The 27964-nt window shown below is 42.6% G+C and overlaps 3 protein-coding genes across 7 annotated transcripts in view; 1 reads left to right on the forward strand and 2 right to left on the reverse strand.

Annotated features, from left to right (window-relative positions):
• Positions 1 to 1010: 1010 nt before the first annotated feature.
• Positions 1011 to 10589, reverse strand: znf76 (zinc finger protein 76). 4 transcript variants are annotated; one of them, XM_076268083.1, is made up of 14 exons: positions 10553 to 10589; positions 8574 to 8673; positions 8164 to 8247; positions 7828 to 7905; positions 7145 to 7335; positions 6649 to 6720; positions 6333 to 6449; positions 5924 to 6125; positions 5442 to 5621; positions 4903 to 5100; positions 3343 to 3449; positions 2726 to 2887; positions 2414 to 2524; positions 1011 to 2015 (listed from the first exon to the last, which is right to left on the reverse strand). In XM_076268083.1, exons 2-14 carry the CDS (start codon positions 8644 to 8646, stop codon positions 1911 to 1913), a joined length of 1680 nt encoding a protein of 559 aa, XP_076124198.1. In that variant the 5' UTR covers positions 8647 to 8673; positions 10553 to 10589; the 3' UTR covers positions 1011 to 1910. The 4 variants fall into 4 exon arrangements, with proteins under 4 accessions (XP_076124198.1, XP_076124197.1, XP_076124199.1 ...); XM_076268082.1 differs by lacking the exon at positions 10553 to 10589 and adding an exon at positions 10345 to 10529; XM_076268084.1 differs by lacking the exon at positions 10553 to 10589 and adding an exon at positions 10282 to 10529.
• A 152-nt stretch (positions 10590 to 10741) lies between these two features.
• Positions 10742 to 17776, reverse strand: cunh6orf89 (chromosome unknown C6orf89 homolog). Of its 2 annotated transcripts, none has more exons than XM_076268100.1 (8): positions 17660 to 17776; positions 16697 to 17212; positions 16349 to 16514; positions 15768 to 15916; positions 13203 to 13354; positions 12827 to 12962; positions 12343 to 12466; positions 10742 to 12224 (listed from the first exon to the last, which is right to left on the reverse strand). In XM_076268100.1, the coding sequence occupies exons 2-8, from the start codon at positions 16883 to 16885 to the stop codon at positions 12142 to 12144; spliced, it is 999 nt and encodes a 332-aa protein (XP_076124215.1). In that variant the 5' UTR covers positions 16886 to 17212; positions 17660 to 17776; the 3' UTR covers positions 10742 to 12141. The 2 variants fall into 2 exon arrangements, with proteins under 2 accessions (XP_076124215.1, XP_076124214.1); XM_076268099.1 differs by having other exon boundaries at positions 16697 to 17215.
• A 764-nt stretch (positions 17777 to 18540) lies between these two features.
• The window catches only part of arl8a (ADP-ribosylation factor-like 8A), an 11040-nt gene continuing 1616 nt past the window's right edge, over positions 18541 to 27964 (forward strand). Inside the window, exons 1-4 of the mRNA XM_076267501.1 lie at positions 18541 to 18947; positions 24302 to 24382; positions 26478 to 26551; positions 27075 to 27168. Of these exons, the coding sequence (XP_076123616.1) occupies positions 18825 to 18947; positions 24302 to 24382; positions 26478 to 26551; positions 27075 to 27168 (372 nt within the window). The 5' untranslated portion in view covers positions 18541 to 18824. The remainder of the gene's footprint in view (positions 18948 to 24301; positions 24383 to 26477; positions 26552 to 27074; positions 27169 to 27964) is intronic.

Here is a 27964-nt window from a genome sequence, read left to right on the forward strand (position 1 = left end):
TCACTGCAGCTGTTGGTGCTGGCACCGAGTGTCGTCATGGCACCTCAGCCAATCAGAGGCTGTTGTCGAGGTAGACTAGGCTTCCACAGGGAGGGGAGGGGAGGGGAGTGGGAAAGACTTGTGTATACAAGAAAATGAGCTCCTTTGGTTTAGTGCTGGTTGGTCGTAATGTTTATATCTGTTTCAGGTCACCATGATCCAAACCGCTCAATTTGGCCTAGTTCCAAATGACCACACACTCTGTTCACATGTTTATTTTTCATAAGCTATTGAGGTCTGGCAGAAGTTGGCAATCAGTGAGTGTTTTCTTTCTTCAAGTAAGACAAAAAAAAGACTTTCATCTGGCCTGCGGTATATAGAACAGACACAACAATACCCAGGCAGACACACTATTCACACACTATTAGCCTGAGTGATGGCCTGGAACAGATGAATGGGAGTGGGCAGAAACTAGTGGGCAAATGCACTGAAGACAGATCTAGGTTCCCCTTTTTGTCTTGGACACTTTCCCAGTTCCTCTGTAAACTTTTACAATACTGTCCCTTTCTCAGTTCCTCTGGATTTTTTACGAGTGGGTATCCCCAATGTCATCTACCAGAACACTCATGACGTTATGTATAAACAGTGCAGACACGGAACCATTCTCACATTCTTAGACTGGAATTCAGGGATACTTAGTAGATGGATCTTAAGGAAGCACACCACAAAGAACACTCAATAACATTCTGTCATCTACACATACATGGAACCCCCTACTGCGTGCTACGTAAAACTGCAGCCAACTATTACGCCTTCTTCAAAACCGCATCTGTTCAGAACTTGTGTTTATTTTGTGGAACACTCTGCCCCCATGTGTTGTATTAAGGTACTGCATGCATATAGCAAATTAAATCAAACTGGCTCTTAAACCTAATAAATGACCTGTCAGATAAATCCAACTCTCAGTTGTCATGTATAAGTAACTCAAGCCAATTCATGCTACCAGACAGCAAATTAATGAGAGAAGCATCTGAAAGTGTAAAGCTAATTTATTGGCAAATGTAAACATCACTGGCCTAAATAGACGATATATTAAAGATTCATACTGGCTCAAAAGGGCAGCCCTTCCACTTGCAGCAAAACGCTATTGCGCTATTACGCTTTCACACAGACATGTGCATGATCTACAGTCACGGGCCAGCTCATAATCCTTCAAAAGAAAACAAAAACCACCAAGAGGCTCCAGGCTCCTTGGTCACACACAAACACAAACATACACACACACACACACAAATACCCCCCCCCCCCACACACACAAACACACGCACAGACTCACGTACACACACACAGACTCACGGACACACACACAAGCACAAACTCACGCACACGCACGCACACACACAAACACACGCACAGACTCACGCGCGCGCACACACACACACACACACACAGTCTGAAGAAACACCCGTTTATCATATGCACATCCAAGTGTTTGATGGCTAAAATCGCACTCAGGCTCAAATCCACTTTCAGCGCTGACAGTCAGTTGACAGCAGCTGGCCTGAAAGCCAGCTGGACTCGAGAGTAAGGCCCTACCGGATAAAACCAAACAAGAAAAACAAACAAACAAACAAACAAGAAAAACAAACAAACAAACAAACAAACAAAACAACAACCAAAAAGAGACAGACCTGTTATTAATCAGATCTAAGGAGGCCAGAAGTTCTATCCATGTCACCACTCGCAGTTCGTTCTCTTTGACTCACTCCCTTTCGCAATTCTCTCTCTGTCTCTATGAATGAGGTTGTGTCCCTGTTAGTCCTGGAGACATTGTCCTCAGTGCTCAAGGGTCACCAGCGCGGGTGACTTGTGGATGGTGGGCTGGGTAGGCAGCGGGTATGGTGGTGGTGTTGGTGGAGGTCGGGAAAGGTTCAGCAGCCGTTCTCGGTGCTGCCGACCTCCTGAGACAGACCGCCCTGCTGGATGGCAGCTGTCGCCATGCTGATAGCCTCCTCCAGCGTCTGCTGTTCCTCCAGCTAGGCGTGCAAACACACACACACACACACACACACACACACACACACACACGAACACACACAGAATATTTGAATGATTAACACTGATGTTGTTTATAAATGTGGTCAAACCAAATTCTTTCCCACTTTCACTTTTGGGAAAAATGAATCGCTCTGGGGCCTGGTTGGACCCGGAAACAGAATTATCAACACACATTATTGCATCGGGACTTAACCATCAGACTGTTGGTAAATTGGGTAGCCTTTCTAAAAACAACAAATAGTTCGCATCTCTACCGAAGAAACAAAAACATTTTCTATCCCACAGACATCCAGTAACAGAACCTGCTATGCTCTGTGCTAAGCATCAAAGAAGAAGCAGACAAACCATCTCCAACCAAGTTCCCAAGGCCACTCACCTGTACAGCAATCTGCGTGCCGTTGGCAGTGGCCAGCAGCGCCACCTGTTGGTAATGAGGCGACACCTGTGACCCACCGCTCATAATCGCTTCTGATGTTACTATGGCAACCTGAAAATACAGAGACGGAGAGGCATTTAAAATATAACACAATAAACATTTGGCAGATTACAAAGAGGTTACCATGGAGATCTAGCGTTTTAATTATGCTTTCGTCAGCTGTTGGGAAATGGGCAAACAAACAGCGGTGACATGCTGCGTCCCATCCTGAATGTGCGTGTGCTCTGATTGCTGCGTTTGTGTAAGTCTTACGGGCTGCAGTTCTTTGCCGTCGCCTGAAACCATGGTAACATGGTGTTGCGTCGTGCCCGTGATGTCACCCTGGTGCGTGGGAACAGTGATGGTGGTGCCATCCTGCGTTACCATGGTAATGGCGGTGCCAAGAGCTTGTAGCTCCTCAGCTGACAGGCTGACCTGGGAAACCAAACGGATCAAATCAATCCACAGAACAGACTCAGCAAACACAATCAAATGTCATCGTAAACACCCTTACGTCTTTCATGATAAAAAAAAATCCCTCTAGTGCTCCACATTCACACCCATGCGCTATAGTCTTTAACACTATCATAGATAGAGATAGATAGATAGATAGATAGATAGATAGATAACTTTATTGATCACCAAGGGGAAATTCAAGACGGGGGTCGCGGGTAGCAGAGCTGCTGAGGCTCCATACAACCTTCTATCTAGCAGATGCAAGCACGTCAAAAATATCAAGGCCTTTGTAATGAACTAGTGAAACTCTACATGGCGAACAAACCCAACACACAGACTAGTGTGAAGGCCCAGGAGCTAGACTGAGCAGCTTTGCCCCTGTAAGCCCCGATGGGGCCCCAACGTCCAGTGACAACACGCATGTTGGGCGTTACCTGAGACCCGATGATGCCGTCTGTGCTCATCTGTACCACGCCTTCCTTCTGATCGAACCCTTCTGCCTGCTGCAGCTTCAGAGGCTGCTCCATCGCCTCGCCATCTGCTAATCACACGGAGATCATAAACATCATCGCCATCGATCACATGCTTCCCACGTTTGCACAAACAAGCATGTTCACTTCCACACATTCCCCCTACATATAGGTGGCTATTCAGGGATCATGGGACTAATCTCATGCTTAACTCATTGAGTGCCAAAAACGTAATATTACGTTTTTAGGTTTTTTTTTAAATTAATTTAAATATATGACGATCGAAAACTCATGAAAACGCATAATCTGGACATTTTATCATAACTCGGTTGCCGATTTGGGTCGAATCAGTGACACATGCACGTCATCTCAAAACCAGGCCATTTTCGTGGGTCTATCACTAGGTGGCAGTCTTGCCAGGTCTCGCTGATCACTTCCCGGAAAGTTTACAGGCAACACTTTCATGAAAGACGTTATATCTCCATCTCTAGAAAAAAACAGCGATTTTGATGAAAACTAGCCACTGTTTAGCTTTGGATTTCTTAGGAACAGAGGCGTGTAGAAATACACGGTTTGCACCCACTGAGAGCTTAAAGTCTCACCTTTTAAACGAGCCATTGTATGTGTTCATAGCTATAACACAGAATATGCTGTGGCTGTACAGAAATCATCAACAATGGTCTAAATTGCTGGCACTCTAGGACAAAGCTTCCGAAAACAGCTTGGCATTCAATGAGTTAACAGCAAGTCATGTGTTAATGATAAAAAGGAATCAAGAGACTCCACTTAAATGTGAGTGTGAGTGTGTGTGTGTATGTACAGTTAATAACAAAATTATTCATACCCTGAAACATGGAATCAAAAAAATAATAAGTCCAAAATTATGTTTGGCTTGGATCATTATGTGGTTTAATGGTCCGATGATGCCCATTGGGGCAGGTCTCTCGGCAGACTGCCTGATCTTTTCCACCAAAAATCTCAATGTAGCCCCTTGTTTTAATGTTACCGTTTACTTTGAGAAGTTCACCAGGTTCCATTGTCTTTTTTGATTCCATGTTTCTACCACATTGTCTTACAACATTTTGGCATGTGGCAGTGTCATTTTCAGTCAGAACAAACATATTGGTCAAGAGAAAATCAACATTACATCAATATTTGCCAGGGGTATGAATAATTTTGTTCTTAACTGTATGTATGTGTGTCTGTGTGTGCACTCTCACACAAGCTTTAGGAGTCATAATTCAGATACCCTAAAAGGCTTCAGAATAGCTGAGGTGACCGCAACTACATGGCCGAGTGCATTCAGAATGCCATTCTAGAGGTCGTAACCAGAGAGCACGGTGCCAGGTTCCCCCCACAGAGGCGCTTTCTATGATCAATACCAATTAGGCATGCCCGTTTCCTGATACCACTCTTAAAATAGACATGCAAACGGCAGCTTTATACTGAGAAACTCCCCCCACCAAATACATGTTCTCATCACCACCCCACCCCACCTCCCAAACCCTGGGTCTTTGGTCTCACCCTCCTCTGTGGCCTCGAAGTCTCCATGGGTGGTGCGCTTGTGCATGGCCAGGGTGGAGGTCTGTCGGTAGGTCTTGCCACAGTGGTTGCAGGTGTAGGGCTTGCAGTGCGTGTGCACCACATGGTGCTTGTACAGGCTGGAGTATTCAGTGAAGCGCTTGCCACAGCCAGGTACTGTGCACATGTATGGCTTCTCTCCTGCAGTGGAGGCAACAGAAACCCCAAAAAAAGATGTTTTGCTTGCTTACTCACTTGCTTTGCATGTGGTTCTTAGCCACTGTAATTCACATCGGTCCGGATGCTAGCGTTTCTGCTCTATTCTAGGCATTTTAATCTACTCCATTATATTGTTGTGAATCACTGTGAGCGTAGTAATGTAGGCCTAATCCTGCTGCTGAAAGCAATTAAAAATTCAAAAAGTTGTTCTGGTAACCATTTACTTTGTATGCTATTTGTAATGTTTCCTTTATAAGGTTATGATCTGGGTTTGTATGTTTCTGACTCGTAGCCAGTAAAGGGGGGTTGACCGCAGCTCTGACCTGTGTGTATTCTCATGTGGTTCTTGTAGTTGGTGGCGCTAGCGAAGCCCCGTCCGCAGCTGGGCTCTGGACACATGTAGGGCCTCTCGCCTGTGTGCGTGCGGATGTGGACTTTTCGGATGTTGGAGGTGGTGAAGGAGCGTCCACATCCCTCAAACGGGCACTTAAACGGCTTCTCACCTACAGACAGATGGTGTACAAGAGATATGGGTCTGTGTGTAAATACTTTTCAATGCAAATATGTGTGTGTGTGTGTCTGTCCCCACACACACACACACACAGAGTGGGTAACAAGAATACATGGTAATACGTATTTGTGGTCTACAATACTCTTTTATGCCAACTCCATGAATCATGTCTATGGATATCATATAAACTTCTCACCAAAACCAACAGGAAAGTCCAAAGTGATTAATCACCAGACAGTCATGTAGACTACGCACATACCATGGCGGTGTCACCTGACCCACCCATCCTCATACCTGTGTGAGTGCGCACGTGTTTCTGCAGGTCCCCTGACGTCTTGAAGGCCTTGTAGCACATGTCCTCGGGACACTTGTACGGCTTCTCCCCTGTGTGCGTGCGCAGGTGGCTCTTCAGGCCGTAGCCCGTGGCGAAGGCCTTGCCGCAGGACAGGACCTCACAGCGGTACGGTCGGTCGCCTGTGTGCGTTCGCTCGTGCACCTTCGCAAAGAGTAGACATGTAAGCAGCCAGTCAGACCTCTACCTGGACAGCAAGAGCCTGCTATTGTGCAATCATGCCGATTCATCTTGATACATACTTCTACATCAAGTTGGGGAATGTAAGCCTCACCTTTGACGAAATTGTTGTGAAGCTGTGTGTGTGTCTGTGTCTATGTTTGTGTCTGTGTGCATGTGTGAGATCTGTACCTTCAGGTGATGAGCTGTGGTGTACAGCCTCCCACAGCCCTCAAATTCACAGCGAAAACTCTTCTCAGCCGTCTGCTGGACCTTGGCAGAACCCCACGTCTTCCCCTCAAACATCACCTAAGGGGCACAACAATTTAAAGCTGATCAGAGAGATTGTTAAGCTAAACCCAGCTCTTTTTGAAATGTTTGGTACAAAGTTCACACACCACAAACCAAAATGTTTTTTGTACTGACATTTTCCTTAGAAAAAGGAATCAAAAGTGATGAATATGATAAAAAGCTGGCTTCTTCCCAAACTCAGTATCCCCGTACCCACCTGCACAGTGGTATGCTCCTGATGCCCATTGGTACTGCCCATCCTCTTACTAGTCGGCATCTCTGTCGCCATCTGAAGGGGGGAAAAAACAGGGAAGCTTCAGAACCTGAGAATGTCGTAAACATGCAGAGGCATATTCCTTCCTTCTACTAGGGCCTAGGGCAAGCTTTACACTAGAATGCTCAGTTCAGTCATGCTCGGTTGTATTCAAGGAGCTCTAAAATCCTGTAAAGTTCAGACTTAAAATAATTGAACAAAAAAAAATAAACATCTAGCAGCCAATCATTAATTCTGGAGCCTTGCAAGGCTTTTGCACTCTCGGCTAGGTGTGCGTTACTAAAATGTTTAAGTCGACTGCCTTCCATGACCGCTGTAACAGACTTCTGAGTGCATATGACAGACGTTCCTGTCTGTGTCTTGATTCATGCTCCCCATCACAGCTTTTCATGGGCAACGGAGTTTAACTGACAGGAATGAGCCGCGTGTGGCCAGGCACCTTGGAGTAGGATTCCAAGCAGGCGATGGTGTCGGCGTCCACCTGGTCCTCAGCCGTGAGCTCCTCCAGAGCGCCCCCTGCCTGTACAGTGAGGATGGTGCTCCCTGCCTGAAGGCCACTGGGATGGTGGATGTATGCTGTGCTGCCGTCCTCCAGCTGCACTGCCTCCACCGCACTGGGGTCATAGCCATCTACAAGGGACACGGGTCAGGGAGGTGTGGTGGAAATAACAGTTAAAGGTGCTCTATGCGATGTCATGCAGTTTCTAAGAACTGAGAACTAAAACATTTTTTGTCACATACAGCAAACATCTCCTCACAGCTGCCTGTCCCCTGCAGCCTGGTGCAGCCTGGACCATAAAACATAACACACTTTTCCAACCATTAACTGATGAGATGCACATTCAGGAGAGTTTCAGTTGCACAGGAGGGAGGGGGAAGGAGGGGGCGAGCTAGTGCTCTGTTTTGTTTGAATGTCAACAGACGTGACGTTACCAAACATCGCTTAGAGCACCTTTAAAGGAGAGCTCCTGCTAATATGCCGGAAGCTAGAAACATGTCACAGCGGAAAGAAAAGTGGGTAAGTGCTTCTTTGTGCCGACTGAAAAACATCAGGCTGGATCAAGATGGCTGTCAGTGCTACCTTTGAGTGTGTGGTGAAATCAAGATGGCTAACAGAGCTACCTTTAGGTGTGTGGTGGATGTAGGCTGTGGTCCCATCTTCTAGCTGAACAGCTTGGCCATCCTCAAAGGGAGGGGGATCTGACGGGAGCAAGTAAAGTCTCAGTTAGAGCAGCCATTAGCTTAGAAACTGCTCATGTACCTGGCATTCATGTTACAATTAAGAAAACGTGTTTTTCACTGTCACACAAGTACAATTCTTTAACAGCTTATCTATGGAGAAAAAGAAATGAGAAAACCATAACAACAAAGTAGATATAATAGCACTATAGCTATAGCAGATTCAAGACAACACACAGGCATGATAAATAAAAAGGTTATGCGGGTGGCATGACCAACCTTTCTGTTGCACAGTGACCTGCTGGATGTACGCTGTGGTCCCATCCTCCAGCTGGATTGTGTCTCCCTCTACAAGGTTGCCATCTAAGAACGTAAAGAAACAGGTGTAAGAAAAAAAAAACTATTTCAAGCACAAATTCAACAGAATAAAAGTGAGTGAAACTGGACCTTTCCATGTCTTGAGTCTAGCATTTATTTTTTTTACGTAAAAATCTTCAGTACAACACAGTGGCATTCTCCTGTCATAATAACACAATTTGAATCGTTGGTTCAGTGTAGTTACTTTGAGTAGCCTTGATGACCATGATAGCAGTGTGTGGAAACTAAGCCATTTCTACAAATCTGGAAACAAAAAAAATATATATTTTCATAGTCTCATACTTTCATAGACATGGTGAGCCTGATCTTACCATTGATGGCCTGTTGAATGTATGCAGTGGAGCCATCACTTAGGGCCACTGCCTGAAGGCCCAAACTCTCCATCCTTGTTAGGGACCGCTGTCACTTTACCTGCAGGTCCAGGAAAAGCCCCCCATTAGTTGCTAATACATAAGCTATACCACACAAATACAGGCAATGCATATGGTAGAGACACCATAAAAACTACAATAGTGCCCCCCTCCATCCCAGGTAGATGTTCCCAGATAATGTAAATTCGTAAACAAGTATTGGGTCAACTTGTATTATGTGTCCTTGGCGTTATACATTTTAACTTACAAATATCTTCATGGAAGACATGGAAGAAGCATTGTAAAGTTTATTTCTACTGTCCTGTTACTAGGCTATTCCATCCTATCAACTGACCTAAATTCAAACACATGAAAGAATACTTAAAAAAAAATCCCCACTTTGCTAATAAATTCCCGGCTATTGAACCCAAAACAAATACATATACATAGCGACATCCGGCTGAGCTATGCATCTCATGTGCTGTTTCGGATGACTGCTTGCATAACTGAACTCTGGTGGTGATCCCGTTATAATGTACCCATTGCCATGTAGACAATATATTATTTAAGATAACCTGGCATGTGAACTAATTTGCATAAACAAAACGATAAGGCTAATGTCCGCCTTCATGGCAGAATTTTTTTTATTATAGAGTAACCAACACACAGTGCATTCGTCTTTGTACAATACGGGATTACTCATCTTTTCTAAAGCAGCTCAAATGTGTCTTTATTTTGACCATTATGATGAAGTAGTCAGTAGTTGATTGAAGGCATACCAGTATTTTAATAGACTTTATTTTTAAAAAATCTGCCAAATGTATGCATACATATTTTATTACAATTGTATATTTTTAATTTTGCATTTACAAGATCAGAAACATGAGGCCTACCATACTTCAAATAAAATTCATACCCTAACTATAAGGATGTGCCTACCAAACGGACCTGAAACAGACACATTATAACTTATTTTGCCCAAACCGATACATTGTTTCTAGCATCGTTGCATCATGACCATGCTTATGTCTGCGTGCGTACACTCCAACATGTTGCTGATGTGTCAAACAGGAGACGAGACATATTTTCCAACGTCCAAACTATGGACATTTGATCAATTGAAGCGTCTTCAAAATCTCACCATAAAGTAGCCCTACTTTTCAAGTGCAACCAACTTTGCTACAATTTCTGTCCAGTCAATGTGAAAGCATTTGGGACTTGTAACAATTTCCTCAACATCAACGTTAACGTTACCCAGGCCAGCTAGCGATAGTTAGCTAAGTTAACTACCCACTGGTGATAATCAGCAGGCCGCACTAGATTAGCAATGTAATGGAATACGATCAAAGGGACAACTGACAACGAATGCCAATGGAACCGAGAGGCCTTTCCTTGGGGTTTTTATAATCGCAACTGGACATCTGATAGAAATAACACGAGCTAACAGTTGGCTAGCCAGTGGCTAGCTTGCTAGTTTAACATTACATTCGCCGAACAAGTTAAACACTCGCAAAATAGATAATTTGTTAACACTGTTCAGTGTAATTATAACCGTATACATTATGTTTGTAAGGCACCTCTATGTTTCTGATCTGATATTACAGGAAACAAACTGCCAACAAAACTAAATTCTCAAACCGGAGGGAGTGTTTCCAAGTTATCTAGCTACCTAATGTTAGCTAACGTTTCAGCACAGGCCTTGATGTATCCCCATGTTAGTTTACGCACGGACCTGCCATTTGGCTCCGTGATCCAGTCGACATTCGATACCACTTAGCGTCTAGTTCAAATCGGCATTCTTTCAGTACTATGAACTTGTTAAAATAATTGCAAATTCTGCACTTCAGATCCACAAGAAACTATCCTGTCCGTTGTCCCCCATTTTTCAATCCCATCTCTCCCTTGGTCTCTGAAGTTGCAGCGCAAACTGGGATACTCACCGCCAGCAGCCCGCCATGCACCAGGCACAAACGTTTCGCCCCGGAATCTGTATAATAGCAATAGTTATAGAAATAGCTACAAAGTCGTAACGTTATGCTAATGTATTCAGGTTTTAAATTGACATTGCACAGAAATACGGAGAATAATATAAGACTTCATAAATCGGTTACTTAATAGCAATCGATATTCATGAAACATGAAATGTTTAATCATATTCTTAGCGTTCCATAACAGAAAGTAGCATTTATAGCCTGAATACACTGGATTTACCTGTAAGAAAAGGTTTTATAACTTAACTAATTTCAGAACAGCTTACATAAATCAAAGTACCAGGGAAAGGGAAATAAACAAAGAAACACACCAGTTACATTATACCTAACAAAACTTTATGCTGTGACACATTGACAAGATAAACCCAAAACATATTTTCATTGGCTTGCCTCCATGATTACATGTAATCAAATCAACATTGACGAATTATTTCAAAATAAAACAAGTATTAGTGTCAATGGCATTTAATCTGTCCAATGTCACACCACCTGTAAAAGACCAAGCTGAATTTATCAGCTAAGGACGAAGCAGACTGTTATTCAAGATTGCAGTGATAAGACAGGAACACATACAAATTCCAGTTTGTGTAAATATGCAACCTGTAGGTGACTACAGGCAGACAATGTACAGTGACATAGCAACAGTTTGTTTATGAAGAACAAATATGAGTTCCATAAGGAGAGAAAAAAGTGACTGTCAGCAATGACACGACCAATATAAAGTGCTTTCACAGGCAAAGCCACCAAAGGCAGAGGTGACTAACAGACCAGGAAAATAAAGAGAATATCATCTATGGCATTGTGGAACGACAATCCACCAGGTGTCAAAATCTGGCACAAGTAATGAGACAGAGAGATAAATAAGAATGTGAACGGTTGCTGAATAACAGAACATTTCTGGATACAATGTCATTAATGCCATATGGAATTAAATTAAGTCATTTTGTACACTAGAGCATGGAGGCCTTTATTTTCAGACAGTCACTAACACCTATGAAGCACAAAGCAACCACTCCATCCTGGCTGTTATAAATCCAATTCATCATATCCTCATAGGAGTTCGACTGCAGGCTAGTTGGGCGGTCCTGACCCAAATAACCGAAGAACATAAAACAAAAAGAACACATAGGGCTCTGAATCGGCTTCTTGATTTCCTCATAGCTGGTTCCTTGACCCCTGAGAGCTGTGTGTAGTGGTGGTTCACCACTAGTACGTACTCGGGGGTTTGGTGGGAATCGCTGACCTTTGAGATCATCCAAGAAATCATAACGAGAACTTCTCATGAAAAAAGACCCTCAAGAGGCTGAGGCAAAGCTGAGGCAAAGCTGGCAATTAGTTCAGTCCCTACAGATGAACGCACAGGTTCACACACATAGGCACGTGATAAACAAACGGTGGTGCTATTCCTGATAGCTGGGCGCCTGTGGGGAGGTCTCTATGCAGCAGGAGCACAGAGCCTGTCATCTATGGCGGGGGCTGTTCCAACACCACATTCACTCCCATTCCGATGGGCTTCGGCCAAGTCATTTGTTCCTCTCTTAGAAGGCCGAGCCATCGCACACAATGTTTTGTCCTCTTCCAGGGAACAGCTCCATCTGCCAGTAGCGTGGATCAGCATACACTAGAGGATTTCAAATAAGACCGTTTTTATAACATGGTGGCCAGCTCAACTAAAAAATAAAGTAAAACCTAATGCCCTTTTAATGAACCATAACGGTGCATGGCAGGTTTGCACTCACCCATATCTCCAGGGCCGAGCCAGAGGTTGAAGGAGCTGCACTGTTTCTGGCAGTGGTGGACAGGCAGCACCCGCAGCGTGGGGTGGCCTTCTCCCACTACCAGCCAGCCTAGCACCTCCACTCCCTGAAACACACAGAAAAACCGCATTACTGATACACTGATATCAAAGTCCCGAACAACTACATACTGTATTCAGTATGCACCTTGTATGAAACCCCTTTACAAAACAGAGTAGAACCTATCATGTAACTAGATGAAAATGTCAGTTTCTTTAGTTCAGCAGACATTTTTGCTCATACCAGCGAGCAGTATACTGCCATTGGCATTTTTAATGTGCGCATTCTTATGTCACGGTCTAACTTTTGATGTCAGCACAGTAACTAAACGTTCCTTCTACCAACTGATTTTGGTCAGAAACGTGGCCTATCTGATTTCTGCTGCAGTGTAGTGTGTGTGTCTGGATGTGTCCTCGGGCCCACTCACCCTGGTTTGGGAACTGGTGCTGTGAGTGACTTGGCAGCGCTGCAGCATAGTTCCTGCACTGTCCAGCAGGTGACAGAGCTCTGCTTTGGGGAATAGCCACCGCAACACCTTCTCCCTGGCCCCTGTGGCGAACCTCCTGCACCCACCCAAGGATGATGAGAGCGCAGAGAGATAGTGGTTAAAAAACAAATCAGCCCTTCATAACCGCATTTAGAGTAATTTAGAGGGCAAGTGTTCTGGATTCTTCAAGGGTTCTTCAAGAACTCTCTCAAATGGGAGTATATGACCTCTTTGTTCAAAGTACCTAGAATACTTTACCATCTACATTTACCAGTGACCCAAAACGTGTGTAAATGACAAGGGAATGTGTGTATACCAGAGCAGGGTGAAGTTGGCGGGGCCCTGGGGAAATCGCTCCTCATGGGAGAGGCTGCTGTCCGGCTCCTCTAGTAGGATACTCATGGAGGCCGCATGGGCCGAGTAAAGCTGCTCCAGCTGATGCTTCTGCAGGGTCAGAGACTCGCCGCCCTGCCGCAACACACACACACAAACACATGCATATTAGCCTACTTGTTATCTAACTAAACATTAATAGTTCACAAAAAGCAAAAAGTCTAGAGTAGGCTAACCCTGAAGACAAAACTGCAAACGAGAGTGGAAGTGAGACTGCAGTACAGGAAATGTAGTATACAGTAAAATGAGGATCTATGCCTCCGAGATGCCAACACTCAGATTATAAAAGAGATTTAAGTGTTTACAAATGCAGGGTTTGTGCAAATCTTTTGGTGGCTGCAACAATGACACCTCCCCCCCCCCAAAAAAAAAACCCCACCTAAATAGTGATTTGATATGGAATGACCCAATTGTGATGTACCACAGGTACAGTACAGTAAGTACAGGTAAGTAATGGTATGTCGGCAAAGACTTTATGGAGAAATTGACATTGTGAACTAACTTTTGTTAGTTTTGTTTGTTTGTGTTTCCACCCACATCAGCAACAAGATTGTAAAGTTTGCAGATGACACAACGGAAGTTGGACTCATCTCGGCCTAGGTGGGTGAGCTAGCATACAGGGACCAGGTGGAGTGGCTGGCAGAGTGGTGCTCAGTCAACAACCTGCTCCTCAACACCACAAAAACAAAGGAGCTGGTCATTGACTTTAGAAAGAACAAGTCTGACATTCAACCACTCTTCATTGGCGGGGCCTGTGTGGAGAGGGTTCAGGTTTCTGGGCATTAAGCTGGAGGACGACCTGACATGGAGCTGCTGAAGAAGGCGCAGCAGAGACTGTACTTTCTGAGAATTCTCAGGAAGAGCGGTCTCCCCCAGAATCTGCTACTCGCCTTCTTTCACTGCTCCATAGAGAGTGTGCTTATGTACGGACTGTGTGTTTGGTACGGTAGCTGCACATCCTCAGAGAGGAAGGCGCTTCACAGGGTAGTCAGGGCAGCAGAGAAGACCACAGGCTGCCCCCTACTCACGCTGAAAGAGATCTACACCTCCAGATGCCGCAATAAGGCAATAGACATTTCAAATGACCTTTCACACCCAGGTCATTGTCACTTTCAGCTCTTGCCATCAGGCAGGAGATACAGAACAATGAAAACCAGGACAAACCGTTTAAAAAATAGTTTCCATCCGAAGGCAATCATGGCCCTTAACTCTTCAAATTTGAAATAGTCTGTTTTTGGCCCTTAACCCATTGTGCAATTTCTATTTTGGAGTATGTTTTTTACCAGTGTAATCTGTACAACTTTTTATCACCAGTATAATGATGAATATAGTCTCCCCTTCACGGGCAGCCGTGGCCTACTGGTTAGCGCTTTGGACTTGTAACCGGAGGGTTGCCGGTTCGAACCCCGACCAGTAGGCATGGCTGAAGTGCCCTTGAGCAAGGCACCTAACCCCTCACTGCTCCCCGAGCGCCGCTGTTGTTGCAGGCAGCTCACTGCGCCGAGATTAGTGTGTGCTCACTGTGTGTACACTGTGTGCTGAGTGTGTTTCACTAATTCACGGATTGGGATAAATGCAGAGACCAAATTTCCCTCACGGGATCAAAATAGTATATATACTTATACTTATATACCTTGTGAAATCTGTACAGAACCATTCCTGTTCATATCCAGTGCAATATATGTTTATATTCTTTTTATATTCTTATATATGTGTATTTTTTAAAACTATTTATTGTTGTTATGTATACTTCATGAGTTGACAGCACTTTCAATCTCGTTGTACCTTTGTAAAAAGTGGCAATGACAGTAAAGACAATCTAATCTAACTTGTCAACATTTGACACATTTAATTAGTTTTTGTAATTCAATTGAAATTATTATGACCATTCAGAACTCAGAAGTCTTATTTTTCAACTTGGTGGTTGTACAATAAATAAATCTTTAAAACAATATGAGAACCATTGCCCTATGACCTACATAAAGGGAGATATAGCAAGTCAAAGTCCCTCCCCCAGATTTGTTCAAACTCAGTTAGCCCACTTAATACTGATTCAAGACACGTACAAGTACAGTTCCATGGGTTTCTTATGCATGCCAAACTTCATTCAAATCTATGATGCAGTCCAAAAGTGTGATGATATGACAGACTTCCCCAGAGGCAAATGTTCCTGACTTAAATATGAATGTCTCGTTGTACAAGAATTGTCAATTGTTTGTTTTAAACTGTAAACACATTGTCAAGCTAAACAAACACAAACTTTGGTCTCTGTTTGCGGAATTTGTACACACCTCTGGAAGGCTCAACATACCACTAATCTCCTTTCATTGTATACTCCTCTGTTTGCCCTAATATTTTGTCACATCTCCCTTTCTTATCTCACCATCAAAAATGTATAGCATTCACTGCATACTCCATACTGTATAAACCAATGTTCAACATGAGAAGGACATCTCTCTCGCAGTACCAACAGCAGAGACAAACTCACCTTGAGTAAGACAGGCTGGGGTCTGGCACGTAGCCCACTGAAGTCTGTTTGAGACTCAGAGAGCTCTGTAACGGCAGAGACATCTGCACAGCCAGAGCAGTTTACCAGAGCTTGATGTAAGGCCCCAACACTCCACCACTCATGAAATCCTGCAAATACAGTTGAGCACCATTATAGTAATGAGATGTGCTGCACTGTCACTGTGTGTGTTTGTTTGTGTGAGTGTGATTGTGTGTGTGTCTGTGTATGTCTGCGCGTTTGTGTGCGCATGTGTGTGTGTACCTTGTTCACATGTGTATTTTTTTTAACAAACAAGACATTATGTTATAAAGGGGCTTTACAGAGATTGTGAACCCTGAGAACGATAAGCCTGACATGGAAGTCTTAAGCTGCACAGCTACTACTTAGAGTTACAAGTTACCAGTGTTTATTTGTTTCTTGCAGTCAAAGCATCCATTATTACCAAGGCCATATGGCAAAACATGACATCAAGTTTTTCAAGGTATTAATTTATGTTCTGCACACAGACAAATAAGATAATTCTATCATTATGCAATATATAAGATACACAGTTACTTTACCTTGCAGGTTATACTTCTTGGCAATAGGCAGTGACAGTAGCCGCACATGACTGAGGGGGGAGGACCAGTTATGGCTGTCTGAGTCTAGTGACCCCAACTGACGAGGATGCTGGGGGTAGGTGAAAGCCAACACAGCTACCACCAGGAAACCTATAGCTACAACAAACTGGAAACACAGAAACCATTTAATTGTCTGTGGGTTGACCAGAGAGAAGGAGCACCGCTGAAGGTGTGGAGCAAACCTGACAAACCTGCGTCTATTATACATATTGGAACAAACTCGATGAAAATTGTTATTGTGTTATTATGTTATAATGTTATTACAAGAGCACTGGATTGGATTCCTACCTTGATGGTAGCTCGCAGAATGGGGAATTGGGGTGGCTCCCTCCGTGGTTCGTTGGTCTCCAGTACTTGTTTAATGAACTTCTCAATCTCCCTCTCGGACATGCCATAACGATATCCCGACTGCCGTAAAATGTCGATGCTTTCAGACAGTTTGTCATAGATGCAAGGTTCACTCAACGTTGTGCCCATAGCGATCACACTGGTGCTCGTTAGCCGTTAGATTTTTAATCAGCTTCAGCAGGATGAGGATAACAAAATGTATTTGGAGATAGACATGCCGTAAACTCCGTTTCCGTGTTAGAAGGGACGGGACTCACTACTAGGATATGTTCTCAACGGATAGGCACAACAATTACAGATATGTACCCCTTGCGATAGTTATAAACATATAGATCCACCAATATCAGCACACTTTTGGAATCCGTTCAGTAAAAGTCAATAGCAGCGTTTCAGAAGCTGGAGAAGCCACATTTATCCCATATCACGTGAAAATTCCTTTGCCTTCATCGTCGATGACTTCTGTGATGACATAAACTGGTTCAGTTAACGTTAGACATTCATTATAACAATTTAACATTTCCTCACTGTCTAAACGTCAATCTCAAAGCCATTACTACAATTAAGTGTAATTACAACAGATGATATAGATGAATTACTAGTCTAAAAGAAATGTCTTGTGAAGGTAACAAGGTAACGTCAGAGAATGTCTAACTGCTAATAAGGGACGGCTCTGGTACAGTAACGCTAGCAGAAATGCTAATAACAGTGTCAGTATCGACATCGACAGAGAATGTCCGTAGACGGGCTCTGGTATCGACAGCTAGAGCTAGCTTCTAGCTTATCGCTAGATGCTGTAGCAGTCCACAGCTAGCTTACGACACTAGCTAAACAACTGTTCAAGTATGCCAGTACTTGTCTTTCGTTAATGTCTGAAACTTTATGTACAAAACTAGGTATACTTACACTTAAATGACAGTACTAGTAAGTCCATTTGTTCTTCATGACCAGTTCCCATACAATACATTGCAGTGACCACCAAACTTACTCGATGACACTTCACCTCCACCTTCCACTGACTGATTCGAAAAACATTACTTACATTTTACAATCCGCAGATTCGACTACTCCCAGTTGCCCATCTCTAAATATATTTCTGGAGACCTTTTAAAGTGTATAATTCAGCAAAAATGTCATGTTTTAGTACATTAATGTAGTTTTTAATCTTATAACTTTTTGATAGATTATTGTCGTTGACGATGAAACTACATAATCGAATCATCATGTGGCAAAAAAATGTAACTTTTTGCGCTTTGTTTTAATACGATTTCTATGGTTTTCTGTTTTCCTCACAACCATAGAATTATTGTTGCAGTGGCCAGTCTAACCAAGAGATGGTTATTGTTATTATTTGGCAAAGCACAAATTATCCTTTATACGACTCTGCGCAGAGCTAGACCTAGGCCTGGACCTGTCAAATGAAGTGGTCTGCATATGGTGAAGAGCACGCCTTACGTTATTATATTTTGATTACCACCATCCTTTAGCACCCATCTGTGCCAGTTTGTTGGAGTGCAGTCAAATTTTAATGCTGAGAGGCGCATAAATGCAAATGTTTTCTTTTAGGGTGACCATTAAAATGTATGTGAATGTGTGTACAAACTACAATGTTATTGTCGAATTATGTTCCTAATATGATTAGCGTTTCTCAATAATAGCTTTAAAAAGGTTAGACAAGACGTTTATTTCAACAAACTCCATAAAGTGCGACAACGATAGGGGGCGCAATCTGAAGACTAAGACGAGCACCCAGACCAGCATGCCTTCTTTTACCAGTCGCCCTTCTCCCTGCATTGTTTAGGATCAGCTGTGCATGGATCTGAAACCCCACCCAATGAGGAAGGACAAACCATAGGGAGGAACAGGGACTGCAAGAAAACAGAGCAAGGGGGCCTTTTACGATAGTGTCGATCATTACAAGGCAATAATAACGATTATTGCCGTTTTCAGTGCAATTTTCTCACAGGAAGAGGAAGGAAGGCTATATTGCAACATTTCTCCTACTGTGCGCCGCGACGGTGAAGCTAGTCAGCTGATATTTCGTTAGCAATTTCCAACGAGCGGCGACAAAATGATTGCCTTGATTAACAAGCTTCTGGACTGGTTTAAAGCGCTGTTTTGGAAGGAGGAGATGGAACTAACATTGGTTGGTTTGCAGTATTCGGGGAAGACGACCTTTGTAAACGTGATTGCGGTATGTGATCATTTTATGACTGCTTATAGTAATAATGTAAATCATGATTTTTTCCGAGGTAGCGGTCCCGTGATTGACGCTGCGCCCCCAGTTAATTGCTAAGTGTCGTATTTAGCTGAAGCAAGAAAGCTGACTATTACACCGTAAATACGATGTCATCTTTGCTTGTTTTGCATGTGGTTGAAGTTGCTACAGCGTAACAAAAAGACAATGCGGGATGACTCTGTGGGCCCAGAGTGTTGCTAAAGCGTGCGTAAATGAGCAACGAGAGCTAGCCCCAGTTCATCATATGATGTGCAGAGACCCGTTATGACGGCATCTCGTGTGACGTTGGGTGAATGAAAATGGAGTCCTCTCAATATTTGCTTGGTAGTTAAATGCATCTGTGATCCAAAAACGACATTTGTCGGCCACATTGGCCTAAATCCGGTCAGGAATGTCCAAGACTGAATTGTTGTGTGCTGTGTGGATTAAGCTAGTTTGTAGTGACCGCTCGAAATACCACAGCTAGCATTAGGCTAAAGAGGCAGACTCTTTCGAGACTGACGCTGACCTAAGTTGTAAATCATGTAAATTACGGCTAGATAGGTCCATGGCCTACGTGACACTTTCACAGAATAAATTAAGTGGCGTTTGTTTTAACACCTTATCCAGCAGCCTTACAGGGTTTCTGCAGTTATTGGGCCTGCTGTAGCTTGTTGCCTGGTCAAAGAGGTGGCCAACCTCAGACAGCCTTAGCGTCACCATTCTTTGACATGACTCTTATTAATTTGGTAGACCTGTGTGTGGCATAGGCTTAGGCTACTTCATTTCGTACTTAACAGCGTAACGTGTAATACATTTAGCATAAACATTGTCTATAGGCAAGGCCAAAGACCTACAGAGCTTTCTGTTCGAATGTTAATGCAACTCCTTTTGCATCAAAAGGGTAGAGTTGTCTGTTTTGTGCGTTGGTTTCTCTCTCTGTTTGTTTTCACACCGACCTAAGCAGTCAAGTTTTTGATATCACCTTTGCCAGTGGCTAACACTGACTGATGAGCGATGAGTAGCCTAAAAGCAAAACAAAAGGCCCACTTTATATATGCCATTCTTGTTTTAAAAGTAATGTTCATGTACATGTCCATCATAATTTTGAGTGTTTGGCTGGTAGCCTAAGGGCCAATTATGCCCGTTTAGGCCTATGTGAGGGTAATTTACAATGTTAGGCACAGTTTGTAGTAATGTAGTTGGTCTATCCTTAGATCAAGTCACGACTCAAGTCATAGTGTTATGACTATTATTCACCCTGATTCAATTCATGGTTTCATTAGTTCTCATATTTTTCCAGAACAAACTACACCTCCTCATTCTGTGTCTCTGAGAAAGGCCCCAATTAGCTTGTCTGGTAAGGCAAGCAGGATGTTGTCAGCTGGGTTTGCTGAATCATGACATTTGTACATTAGTGAGTCAGTCACAATTTAATCTGTTTGGATTTGTGTTGAGGTGGGCTTTACAGAGTATGATGAATGTTCTTGTTTTCCTTAAGATGTTATTCGAAGTGTTTTATTTTATTCAGTTATTACTTTGATAAATGATCACTACTTCACTGAAATATAGTGGTTAAGGAATTGGCATAATTGACTTCCCATGCATTGAACCTTTGAACCTGAGTTCCAGATTCTTCAGTGTGATTATGCCAAGGATTAAAGTTCTCCGTCATAGGACGGATTTCCGTCAATTTGATTTTAGAAATGTCATATTTGAGATCGATGCAGATCCGATGAGAAAAAAAATAGGAGGGGGGGGGGACTGTCACCTTTGCTTTTCCTTTTTTAAGGCAACTACAACTATTAGGTAAATGTTTAAAGACCTAATAGTGTTCTTGAGAACTTTCTGTGTCTCAATCCGTGACCGCTCAAGAAGATACGTCCTATATGGCCTACGTCAGCCATGAGTTTCGCTTTGTATGTTGTAGCTACACACTTGTATCGGGCGTTTGCTTAAAAAAAAGAACACGTATGGAGGACTATAACGGTCTAAAAGTTGGATTATAGTGACACAATCGAGACAGCTGATGAGGTTGGCCAATCCGTTTAACTTTTTTGGATATGATATTGTGAGCTCTATGTGCGAATTCGGAGGCTTTGTTCTTTCCGTGCATCAATGTAGACACTTACTATCGCGAACTCTTGTCAGGGGAGGTCATTCATTTTGGGTGTCACCTATGACTTGAACAGATAGCCTGCTATGCCACCCGATGTAGGCTACTATTATTGTTACAGTTTTTAATCAATGCAACTAACATTATGTGTAAAGCGACGCAATATAAACCGTAGCCTATGCAATTTATTATCCCGTCTGTTATGACATACAACAATGTTTTTCACAATTTGCGACGGAAGGTTTTGACTGAGCGTGTCGAGTAAGGGGGTCAGTCGTGTTTGTGACGCACAGACAGCCTTGTAGCCTATTTTGCTTAGGCCTCACTTTTAACGACAATAGGTTGTGAGTGTATGTTGACAAAAAATAACCATACAATTAAAATAGTCAACTTAAAACTTTGCTATAAAATATTATTAATTTATAGCACAAAACCATAACCAGTGGGCCTACCAGAACCTCGCATATTAGCGTCATGATTTGTGTGCGTCTATTTGGCAAGGCCACTAGCTGTCATGGATGCGTTGTTGCTAAAGGAAGGCAGGTGTCAAAAGTTAAAAAATAAATGCAGATGGGCAGCTGATGAAAACGGGGGAGAACTAACAAGCCATGGTGTAAAGAAATTAAAGTGCCAGGAGTTTGCTTTTGCGCGGTTCGCTGCAAGAAAATTGTTTATGGATGCAATAGGAAAACGTTTTAGCACGCCACCAATCAGAAGACCGCCATAAGGTTAACGTTCGTGCACTTCAGGACATCTTCCCTACCTGGTGCAACTAGCCACCACGACAGATGTAGGCTACGTTTATCTATGGCTGACCGTTTTTACGTTTAGAAAGTAGGCTATGCATGTTCTTTCATAGCGCAACACGACCTGTCCTTAACCATATCGCAACCTCTTGTCAACCTTATACAATCTGTTGCTGAAGACAAAAGCGCCGTCTCCAGATTGTCGTTACAAATGCGCAGACCTCCTGCATGAGCACACACAGTATTGCTGCTCATTGGAAAACTGAGTTGTCTGTAAAACTCAAAATTACCATGTTTTCATTAAATGCGGATGAGGCAACAAATGGAAATATGAACAATATCTAGAATGTTCTGATTTGTTACTTTGATGAGGAAATGGGAAGTCTTGCAAACTTGATTTTATAGATTTTACTTGGTGTTGAATTGCATATTAACAAGAAAAAAATCTCCCCTTTAAACACTTTTGGCCTGAAGTAATTAAATAAGAGTGTGTTAAAGCCTTTCTACAATATTGCTGCAGTAGAAAAGAACAGCAATGGCTAATCAGCAATGGTCAGGGATGGTACTAAAATATATTTTTGTTCATCAGGAAAACTCAATCTCAATCAATTACACTCTCAATTCGCCTTATTCACATGGCGGCCATTGGCGGCTAAAACGAGGCTACAGGGTACACAAACCATAGGATTGTTATGTTCTATGCATTCACCTGTAGGTGGCATTAATTATATAGTAAGTGTACCCTGTAGCCTCGTTTTGGTTTAAACAATGGCCGCTGTGTGAATAAGGCGAATACTCCCTTTACTTTGCTGTTTGCATCTTTTTGTACATTAAAAACCAATAGGTCGCGACCACAAAAGGGGTGCTATCTCTATAGGTAGATATGAACAACGTATGACTTATGGCCTGAAAAAAGTTCAGTCAAACGATTTTTTTTCACTTTAATCCCTGGATTATGCCCAGTTTTGGATCCACTGGCATCAAGTGCTTTTTAATTAGGTCATCATAACAATTTCATTACCATCATCAATCATCACTGAAATATGATTTTTCACTTTTTTTGTGATCTGTGAAATGTCACTAGAAATCCCAACATGGTACTGAGGTGCAGTATGTGAAAGAACAGCCATATGTGAGGATATGTCCCATCGGATACCTATACTACTGGGCCTGTGGCCGTGTGTCTCACCCTTTCCTCTGTAGACCAGCAAAAGCTTGTTATGGAATACCCTGTCTTAGCATCTTGTAAGATGTTACAATTAGTCACCCACCACTCTGTCTAGCTTTGCTGAACACCATGGGTCAAGTTGTCTGCCACAGCTAATGAGTATTCCACCTGCACCGGAGGAGAACGCTAGCCAGATTTTTGTGGAAGGTCATCCGTGTATAAATTCACACCTTTGGCAAGGACATAAATTCAACCTGCTCATTGCCCCACCCTCTACTTGCAATTCCTTGCTGGCTCACATCGTTCGAAATCACATCATCTTGCCAGTTGCCAAGCCTCCTTTTATCAGAGGATCCATCACCAGGACTGTAGTTCAGTGACACATTACATGACAAATTCCTTTTGACTCCTCTTTAAGAGGAAGAATATCAGAAGCCTGAAATAGCTTGACTGCCATCAGTAAAGACTAATGATTTTTTTTAAAGTGGGTAATTTAATGAAGACCCCATAAATAGACACAGACAGACTGGAAAGATATGTGCATGTAATCTTTAGATGGAATTGGATAAGGTAAGGCTTGAATTGAAAGTAATAATGAAAGAAAAAACAGCTGAGGCATTACATTAAAGAGTTCTTAAATGGAAGTTGAAATAGCAACTGGTTGTTTGATTCCATGTAAAGGGCATTTCACACCAAGAACATTAATATAACAATAACGTCAAAAAACAAATCACTCTACTTAAGATAAATGATAATGTCCACTTATAAACCATAATGATGTTAAGTAGTATTGTATAGTAACAGTTATCTTTATAGTTATTGTTTCTGGTGTGAATGGTGCTTCAGAGTTCCACAGCACTCTGATATGCTGGCATCATGGAGTCACGTCCTTAATTCTCTAGATACGTTGCATGGCTTGACATTTTTTAACCCTCTGAGAATACAGATCATGCACTGTGGAATCAGTGATTCCCCCTGTCTTTCTAAGAATACGGTAGTTCAGTTTCTGCAGTGTAGGACTGATGGACTGGAAAATGTCTCGTGTCACAAATTGCAAAGCTTGTGCTTTGATGGCGTTGGAGGGTAACAGCCTTTGGCAGGTGTGTGGGTGTGTGAGGTGTGAGTGAGACAGGAGCAGCCTCAGACGGTTCAGTCACTCATTTTTATCCGTATCTTTTCAAATGTTTTGTACAACAGCGTGAGCTAGTTTTTAAAAAGAAACCTTGTGTGTGCGTGTGTGTGTGTGTCATTACATTTTGTGTATTTACAAATGCATGCTTTTACTGTTTCCTCTCTGCAGTCGGGGCAGTTCAGCGAGGACATGATCCCTACCGTGGGCTTCAACATGAGGAAGATCACCAAGGGCAACGTCACAATCAAGGTCAGGGCGTCAGCCAGTCCAGATTCAAAACAAACACAAGACCTAACCTGAATACATTTCTAACATAATTGCTCCTGATTTTGTGGGTTTGTAGTGTAGAGTACCATGGCTGAATTTATTATGATAATGTATGAGTCAGTTAATGATGAAGTCAGTTGTCTTTCAAACTTTTAATCGTTTAAAAGTTTGAACGTTTGAAAAACAACTGAGAGTGCTGTCCTTGCTTACTTCATACATCATCACTATATGAGGGATTTAGCACCTAGTTAAGTTAAAACCAGCAAGTCAGGAAGTGTGAGTGCATTGCTTCATATATTAGTGAATTTCTTTTAAGACATTTAACTTCACAGTCCAAGTCCATCCTGTTGAACATCAGTCTGATTTTATCACAGTGTTTATCACAACCGTAGTGATCTAAATCATGTATGAGGCCTTGTTATTCATTTGACGGAATTAAGTGAACGTAAGTGTCAGGCATGAGTGAAGACAGTCCCTTTGGTCTCCACTAAATTCTATTTAGTGGTTCTGATACTGGTGCTTGTCATCTGCTCACACTGGTAGGACAGATCTTCTGGGTGGTATTCCAGAAAGCAGGTTTACTGGCTTAACTGGGTATGTTAACCCAGAGTAAGTGGTAAACCTGGGATTTCAGTTCCAAAATGATCAGGCTATGTAAGTCACTATGGTAGGCTCTGAACTTAACTGGGTATGTTAACCCAGAGTAAGTGGTAAACTTGGGATTTCAGTTCCAAAACGTTCAAAAGGGGGTAGGTTTTGTTCAGGTTATGTTCGGTTATTCAGCCAGGCCGCTATTTTCACACTTGTCACACAATGGCGTTTCATTTTGATGAATGCCCGATTGAAAAAGAAACACAAATCATCCGTGCTATATTCACCGTGAGAGGGCGATAAGACCACGACACCACACCCTTTTTGCGAGAGCGCTACAGTTTTTCCAGCGGAATCCTTAATGTAGGCCACTTGAAAAGCATTTTCCATCCCTACATTTCTAACTTTACGCATCGTGGATTAGAATAGAATAAATCTTTAATGTAGGCTAGCTAGCCTACACCATGGTGGACATTTGTCTTTGGCTCACCAGAGATACAAGGCAGATGGACAGACAACATCTCAGACACATTGAAGATATTAAAACAAGTACAGTACTAAAAAGGGAAAACATAGAAAATGAATAAATAAGTTTAAATATAGGCTACAAAAAAAAATAGTTCAGCAAGGTATGTGTGTTAGGATAGTCATCACCTCTAGCTTACCCTGATTCCGATGCTGGAGAGCAAACAAGGTTTACTTGGCCCACAGCAGAACTCGCGTTAAAATAGAAAATTACATTTGGGATTCTCAATGAGTCTATGGCCAGCTCAATCTGTGACAAGGTAGGCTAGTTTATGAAAGCATCATTCAAAGCAGTCAATACGTAATGCCCACTGAATTATTTAATTGTGCTTTTGACATTAATAGGCTATCCTAAACTTACGCATGTACACGGTCAGTTAGGCTATTCTCTGCCAAGCAAGGTCTCGTTCCTTGGCTCAAGTGCACTTTTTTTGTTATTACAGTTCTCTCCTCCTCGTAAGCTTTGAGGAGAACTTGCTACTCCGCTTCTGAAAAATACGGTGCTTTTCGTTTCGCCGGTTTCACTCATGGTTTCGACTCTCAATAGATGATGTCTTTATAAGTTTGTTGTGAACGCGCACAACTCTAGGTTAACTAACGTGGGATTGATTGAACTAACTGGTAACCGGTGTTTTGGAACCAACAGCTCGGGATTAGTCGCCACAGGTTCAGACAACCCAGAGGTTAAGTTTTATCTCAGTGTTTGTTAAACCTCCTTTCTGGAATACCCCCTGGCCAGCCTTGTACATAGCCAGAGTTTGTTTATAAAGTCTCTGGCATAGCTTAACATTCAACATTCAGCGTAGTTGTTTTATACAGTATGTATGTACTGTATATGCATATTAGAAGTCTTCTCGGTATGTTTAGGTTTGAGAGCGACACACGCCTGTCCCCAAGTGTTGTGTCTGGAGTGTTGCGCTGTGCATGTTGAGTTCTAATTGGTGTGTTTCCCTCCTGGCAGCTTTGGGACATCGGAGGCCAGCCTCGATTCAGGAGTATGTGGGAGAGGTACTGCCGTGGAGTCAGTGCTATTGTGTGAGTACTGCAGTTGTCACCTGCCCTTGTTTACCACACTCTAACAGGCCACGATATAGCAATGTTAATCATTGCAATGGCAGACTAGAATTGAACATTGAACTTTTTTGAATAATTTTTTTTTATTATTTTCATCAAGAAGTAATACATATACCAGCATATACTGTGTAATTTCATATCACCATCAAAATACAAATCCTACTAGTAACAGTACTCTAGAAGTGAACATTGAACTTAATGTTGACAGAGTTCTTCATTAACTGTTCAGATGGATTGTAGTATAGCTTAGGCACATGATGGCAATATCGAGTTTTTTTATTATGCTGAACACATTCATTGAACAAACTGTTACAATAGTTGTCCAGTACAGCACATATTCTCGATTGGGCACTGTAATTTTCTCTAAATGTCTTTTGTTGAAGAAATGCTATACAGTATGTGTGTCTTTCTGGGCCTATTTGATGTCGTAATATTTTCTTCAGATATAATCTTTGTCTTTTGGTTTATGCTTCCTGTCATTCAGATATATGGTTGATGCTGCCGACCCTGAAAAGATTGAGGCCTCCAAGAACGAACTGCACAACTTGTTAGACAAGCCCCAGCTGCAGGGCATTCCAGTAAGTACCGCTCAGGCCACAACCAAACCACCAATTTACAGCCCTGTTTTCATTAGCACTTCAGTCAAAGCAGTGTCATGCCCTGTTCTGGGGACATTCCTAGTGTTTATAGTGATGAACAAGTGACCTACCTTGCAGAAAAGTGTGGCATATGAAAGGTTTTGAAGTTGGAAAGCTCTATGTAGACAGTTCAACCCAAAGAGCTATTGGGGTTCTCGAGCCTAAAAAGAGTTTCTTATAGCTGAAGGGGCCATTAGATTAGACTATATAATGCCTACTTCAGAGCACGGTAAAAATACTTGCAGTTCAGCATGCATGACATCACTGATGACCGCATTGAGGGGCCAGTGGCTCTTAGCACCAGTCTCTGGTCGGAGGACATTGCGAAAAGACACGCTGACCTATTTTTAATGGTAGTTTTAACCATGTCTTCCAAGTTGCATCCAGCTAATTGGTGTATATTGTTTATGGGATACTACTGCACCCTGTAAATAATGTGTGTGTTAATTTTGGTGTGACGCTCTGAGAAGACCCTTGTGTGTCCAGCTGGTTAAAGGGTTGTGGACTGAGCTTAGTGCAGATCCATATGCAGCACCTGAGCCCTCACAAGGAGCCCCTCCCTCCAAGTTATGACGAGGGTGGCGTCTGTCCCGTATGGGTCCTACCATGAATAATGAATGTGTGTGTGTGTGTGTGTGTGTGTGTGGGGAGTAATGACCACCACTGCAGTGCTGTCTGATTTATTGAACTGGGGAGAGAGAGAGAGAGCGAGAGATGGGTGGATTGATAGATAGAT

This window comes from Alosa pseudoharengus, unplaced genomic scaffold (genome assembly GCF_046254945.1).
Source record: "Alosa pseudoharengus isolate Yale_2024_CS ecotype anadromous, Long Island Sound unplaced genomic scaffold, YU_APseudo_1.1 YU_APseudo_1.1_scf_5, whole genome shotgun sequence".
Taxonomy (NCBI): domain Eukaryota; kingdom Metazoa; phylum Chordata; class Actinopteri; order Clupeiformes; family Clupeidae; genus Alosa; species Alosa pseudoharengus.